At 43.1% G+C, this 6000-nt stretch overlaps 1 protein-coding gene across 1 annotated transcript in view; it reads left to right on the top strand.

Annotated features, from left to right (window-relative positions):
* The first annotated feature begins 339 nt into the window (after positions 1 to 339).
* The window catches only part of LOC115658035 (sodium/hydrogen exchanger 2-like), a 70268-nt gene continuing 64607 nt past the window's right edge, over positions 340 to 6000 (top strand). Inside the window, exon 1 of the mRNA XM_030576495.1 lies at positions 340 to 494. Within this exon, the coding sequence (XP_030432355.1) occupies positions 471 to 494 (24 nt within the window). The 5' untranslated portion in view covers positions 340 to 470. The remainder of the gene's footprint in view (positions 495 to 6000) is intronic.

The raw sequence follows: 6000 nt of genomic DNA, 5'->3' as shown, positions 1-6000 counted from the left end.
TCTGCAACCCTGGACAGTTTTTTTATTTAACCTCTTTGCACCTCAGTTTAGAGCCTCCTATACAATGGATCTAAAATTACCTGCCTCTCAGTGGCGTGGAGAGACTTAGTAGTGTTGGAGGTGCGCTTTGAAAACCTCAGGTAAAAGGTGTGTAATGAGGGGGTGAGGTCTCCCTCCCTGATGGAGCGGAAGAGAGCTGCGATTGCCCTCTGGTGAGCAGAGTCGGGACACCCATGACCGCCCTGCTGGAAGCAGAGGGGTGGGACAGGTACTGGAAATATAAAAGTCAGGCCCTCCAGCTCAGTTGGGGCAGAATTACCAGAGGAGCAGGATGTCTCCTCTCTGTTGCTGGAGCTCAGATCCGATGGAGGCCACTACAGTGCCGGAGACCTGGAGGGACTGCTGGAGCTGCCAGGCACCGGGGACAGCGAGGAGCTGTTGGGCTGCCACTAGCCGTTTACCCCAGCAAGATGAACGATGACTCCGGAACGCAGGTACCCCCTGACTGAGAGTGTAGGAAGGAGCCCAGGGAAGTTGAATAGGGTTTGGCTGTATTACTGACTGCAAGCTGCCCAGCGTGTTGCGGCCGGATTCCCTGCTGACCCAATGGTGGACCACTCCGCCGCTGTTAGGGCCCTGGGCTGGGATGCAGTGGAATCAGGTGAGCCTGCATCTGCGTACCTCCCTGCCTCTGGGGGTGGCAGCCTCCCCAAGAGGCCTGCATTGGTTTGTGGTCCATATCAGATGGTTTTGCCATCTGCCCTGCCAGAAAGCTCATCCCTCTAAACTGCTGTGTTGCTCTGTCTGACTGCAGGCCGGAGCCATTAACTATTTGCTGTCCTGTCCTGATTGAAGTTCCTGGGCCTATAGCAGGGGTAGGCAACCTACGGCACCTATGCCGAAGGTGGCATGTGAGCTGATTTTCAGTGGCACTCACACTGCCCAGGTCCTGACCACTGGTCTGGGGGGTTTTGCATTTTAATTTAATTTTAAATGAAGCTTCTTAAACATTTTGAAAACCTTATTTACTTTACATAAAACAATAGTTTAGTTATATATTATAGACTTATAGAAAGAGACCTTCTAAAAATGTTAAAATGCATTACCGGCACACAAAACCTTAAATTTTGAGTGAATAAATGAAGACTTAGCACACCACTTCTGAAAGGTTGCTGACCCCTGGCCTATAGACTCATTGTTTCTCAGCCTGACTGCAGGCCAGAGCCCTTCATTGTTGGCTGCCCCACTGTGGTTGAGGGCCGGGGCTCACAGACCCAATTGCTGCCTGGCCTGGACTGCAGGCTTGGGCCTTCTAACTGTTGGCTATTTGCCCCCTGAACTAAGTCGCTCCAGAGGCATTGTAGCGAGGGGTCATGGTCTCCTCCCTGATGGACAGGGAGAGAGCCGTGACCACCTTTCAGGTGCCATATAATTGTTACTGTGATGGGGTTAGCTTCCCTCAGGCAAGAGCTTGATCATGGGCAAAGTTACGGTGTTAATAGTCATCCCTAAGGTAGTAAGCTAAGGGGGTGAGGTGCCTCTGGCTTTCTGAATGACCATTCACTCATTCTGTGTTTCTTTCTACATCTCCTTTTCTGAGCCTGCCAAACCATCATCTTGATTTCTCTAGGTCCAAGTCACTATTGTGCTGCACTTTGTGTAGTTATTCACAGCAGTTGCAGAGTGGGCGTAAAATGCTACCAGAGTAGAATGAGAGAGTTTTACACCTACTTTGCACTCAATTGCAATGGTGTAAATGATACACTCAGGGCAGGTCTACACTTACAACGCTGCAGCCTCATGGCTGCACCTGCTGTAGTGCTTTAATGGAGACACTCTATGCCAATAGGAGAGAGCTTCTCCAGTCACTGTAGTTAATCCACCTCCCTGAGAGACACTCTCCCACTGACATAGCACTGTCTACAGCAGGGGTTAGGTGAGTGTAACTGTGTAGCTCAGGGGTATGGATTTTCCACACCCCTGAGCAATGCTGTTATACTGATATAAGCCTATAGTGTAGACCAGACCTAGATGTTGGGCAATTGTGATTCAAAAACCACACATGCATCCGATGAAGTGGGTATTCACCCACAAAAGCTCATGCTCCAATACGTCTGTTAGTCTATAAGCTGCCACAGGACTCTTTGCTGCTTTTACAGATCCAGACTAACACGGCTACCCCTCTGATACTCAAAAACCTCTGTTTCTCCTTTTTGTGCCATCTTCTTTCTCTGGTAAAGTTTTACTGGTTATAACAGTATAGTTATGGTTTATTCAAGTATAAGGGAGCTTTTTTTATTTTAGCTTAAACCCCTTCCTAAGCGTCATAAGCTAAAAAAAGGCCATTCTGATACTGGAATATGAGTATCCACATGGAAGTTATATCGGTATAACATACCAGTTTAAATTCACACCTTAGCTTATCCTGATATAACTTTCCGGTGTAAACAAACCCTGAGTTCTTTCTTATGTAAGCACGATCTGAATGAATGCTTCCATGACAGCTTGCTGGGAGGGGAAGAGACTATGGGTGTTATGTAAATATTAGGGCTATCAAACGATTAAAAAAATTAATTGTGATTAATCACACTGTTAATAATAGAATACCATTTATGTAAATATTTTTGGATGCTTTCTACATTTTCAAATATATTAATTTCAATTACAACACATAAAACAAAATATACAGGGCTCACTTTATATTTATTTTTTATTACAAATATTTGCACTGTAAAAAACAAATATTATATTTCAATTCACCTAATACAAGTACTGTAGTGCAATCTCTTTATAATGAAAGTTGAACTTAGAAATGTAGAATTATGTACCAAAAATAACTGCATTCAAAAATTTAAACAATGTAAAACTTTAGAACCCACAAGTCCACTCAATCCTACTTCAGCCAATCACTCAGACAAACAAGTTTGGTTACAATTTGCAGGAGATAATGCTGCCCACATAATGTTTACAATGTTACTTGAAAGTAAAACAGGCGTTCGCATGGCAGTGTTGTAGCCAGCATTGCAAAATATTTACATGCCAGATGTGCTAAAGATTCATATGTCTCTTCATGCTTCAACCACCATTCCAGAAGATATGCTTCCATGCTGATGACAGGTTCTGCTCAATAACGATCCAAAGCAGAGCAGACCAATACATGTTCATTTTCAGCATCTGAGTCAGATGCCACCAGCAGAAGGTTGATTTTCTTTTTTAGTGGTTCACATTCTGTAGTTTCCGCATCGGAGTGTTGCTCTTTTAAGACGCCTGAAAGCATGCTCCACACCTTGTCCCTCTCAGATTTTGGAAGGCACTTCAGATTCTTAAACCTTGGGTTGAGTGCTGTATCTATCCTTTGAAACCTCACATTGGTACCTTCTTTGTGTTTTGACAAATCTACTGTGAAAGTGTTCTTAAAATGAACATGTACTGGGTCATCATCTGAGACTGCTATAACATGAAATATATGGCAGAATGTGTGTAAAACAGAACAGGAGACATACTAGTCTCCCCCAAGGAGTTTAGTCACAAATTTAATTAACACATTTTTTTAACGAGCATCATCAGCATGGAAGCATGTCCTCTGGAATGGTGGCCAAAGCATGAAGGGGCATATGAATGTTTAGCATATCCGGCACGTAAATACCTTGCAATGCTGGCTACAAAGTGCTATGCGAACACCTGTTCTCACTTTCAGGTGACATTGACATAAGAAGCAGTCAGTAGTATCTCCTGTAAATGTAAACAAACTTGTTTGTCTTAGCAATTGGCTGAACAAGAAGTAGGACTGAGTTGACTTGTAGGCTCTAAAGTTTTACATTGTTTCATTTTTGAGTGCAGTTATGTAAACAAAACAAATCTACATTTGTAAGTTACACTTTCATGATAAAGAGATTGCACTACAGTACTTGAATGAGGTGAATTGAAAAATACTATTTATTTTGTTTATCATTTTTACAGTGCAAATATTTGCAATAAAAATAATAATATAAAATGAGCAGTGTGCACTTTGTATTCTGTGTTGTAATAGAAATCAATATATTTGAAAATGTAGAAAAACATCCAAAAATATTTAATAATTTTCAATTAGTATTTTATTATTTAACAGTGCAATTAATTGTGATTAATGTTTTTAATCACAATTAGTTTTTTTGAGTTAATTGCGATTAATCGACAGCTCTAGTAAATACAGTTTGCTCCTGCTCTGTTTATATATTCATCATTTACAGCTGTGTCAAAGGATCAACTTTGGCTAGTGTTGGGTACAAATGACCTTAGTACTGGTTGCAGAGGTAGTGAAATATGGTGACCAATGTTGTAATTATTGTAGCAATACAGGAAAGCAGGACTGTGCTTAACCTGTCCCAAATGAGGATGGACACCCTCAACTGAAATAATATCTTTAAGCAGGGGCTTGAATGTCAGAGGCCTGTGAAAGTAAGAAGGGTGGGGACAGGAGTCCTGGTGCCCTGGTCAGGAGGCTGCACAACCTTTGGGTGGGGGGGGGAGGGGTCCTCTCTAGACTGACTTACCCTGTTCTTCCCCACTGTTCAAAGAATAGAGCTAAGTAGGCTTCATTAGGAGCCTCTTTTGTTATTTTAAATGCTCAATCAGAGCTGAAACCAGTTGCTGTAAGACTGTGTTTATGCCCTGCCTGCAAAATAGCTGAAAATCAATGAGACTGATGTGCAGAGGTCACAGCAGAGAGGCAGAAGGTGACTGACAGCCAGCAGGGCAGCAGCAGAGAGGTGTGACGAGCGGCCAGCAGGGTGGCGGTGGAGAGGCGCGACAAGTGACCAGCAGGACGGCAGCGAAGAGGTGTGATGAGCAGCCATTAGGGCAGCGGTGGAGAGGCGTGATGAGCAGCAAGCAGGATGGCTGGTGGAAGGACATGGTGAGAGCGGTGAGCAGGTGGCAGTGAGCGGCCAGTGGAGCAAGTAAGATGTCTCTTTACCCCCCATCCTTGATGGGATGTGAACTCTGCAGATGCACCTCTGAATTCTGGGTCTTCACTGACCAAGGACAGCAACTGGGAGTGGGGTGCAGAGAAGGGTCGGGCATGTGAAAGGGACTTTTGGATTGCTAGACTTAAGAACCTGAGAGGAAAAGGGCACTGCCCAACCTACTTGGCAGTGGGTCTTTTACTCATGGTTTATGTTTATGAACCCTGTTTGCAGTGTTTTCCCAATTTAACTCTGAATTATTTCCCTCCTTTTATTAAAAGTTTCCTTGCCATACTCAGACTCTGTGCTTGCAAGTGGGGAAGTATTGCCTCTCAGAGGCACCCAGCACTGGTGTGTAATTTTCCCAGGCTACTGGGTGGGTGCTTGAGCTGGTTCTGTATTGAATCGATGGAAAGGACCCCCTAGATATTGAACCCAGCCCTGGTTCCTGCTGGCTCCACCTGGCAGAAGGGTTACACCTACATAGGAAGAATAGGGAGAGGGGAAAGGCAAAATCAGTTGCCACTCATCTACATTTTTGTAGATACTAAGTAGAATACAGCTGAGTCCATTTTCTAGTTTCAAAAAGAACAAAACTTGTAGTACTTATTAGAGATTGACAAATACCATAAACAAATTTCTATAAATTTAAATGAATTCATTTGGCCATTTTTGTGCCACTTTCCTGTTTGCTGGATCAAGCAATCAAGTTTTACTAGCATGAAAGTTCATGAAGTGTAAACTTCACAGTCAGATGTGCAAAAATTGCAGACACTGAATTTTAAGTTCATATGCAGGAATATTTTCACAGGAAGAGTTTGCATGTTCAGTCAAGGAGCAGAGACAAAACTATGTTTCTTACCTAACCAATCACAGCTAATTAGCTCAGCTCAATGTCTGAAAATCAAATACAGAGAACTGTTCACCATAAACCCTCAGAGCTCACGCACAGTTTGCCAACAAATTTGTTGAATCCATGTATGTAATGAATAAATTCTAGGGAGTTGCCATCTGCTCATGGTTAATCCACAAAAAGTGGCTACATTAATCAGATATA

Source organism: Gopherus evgoodei, chromosome 9 (assembly GCF_007399415.2).
Source record: "Gopherus evgoodei ecotype Sinaloan lineage chromosome 9, rGopEvg1_v1.p, whole genome shotgun sequence".
NCBI classification, from domain to species: domain Eukaryota; kingdom Metazoa; phylum Chordata; order Testudines; family Testudinidae; genus Gopherus; species Gopherus evgoodei.
This window is presented reverse-complemented; position numbering and strand designations above follow the sequence as displayed.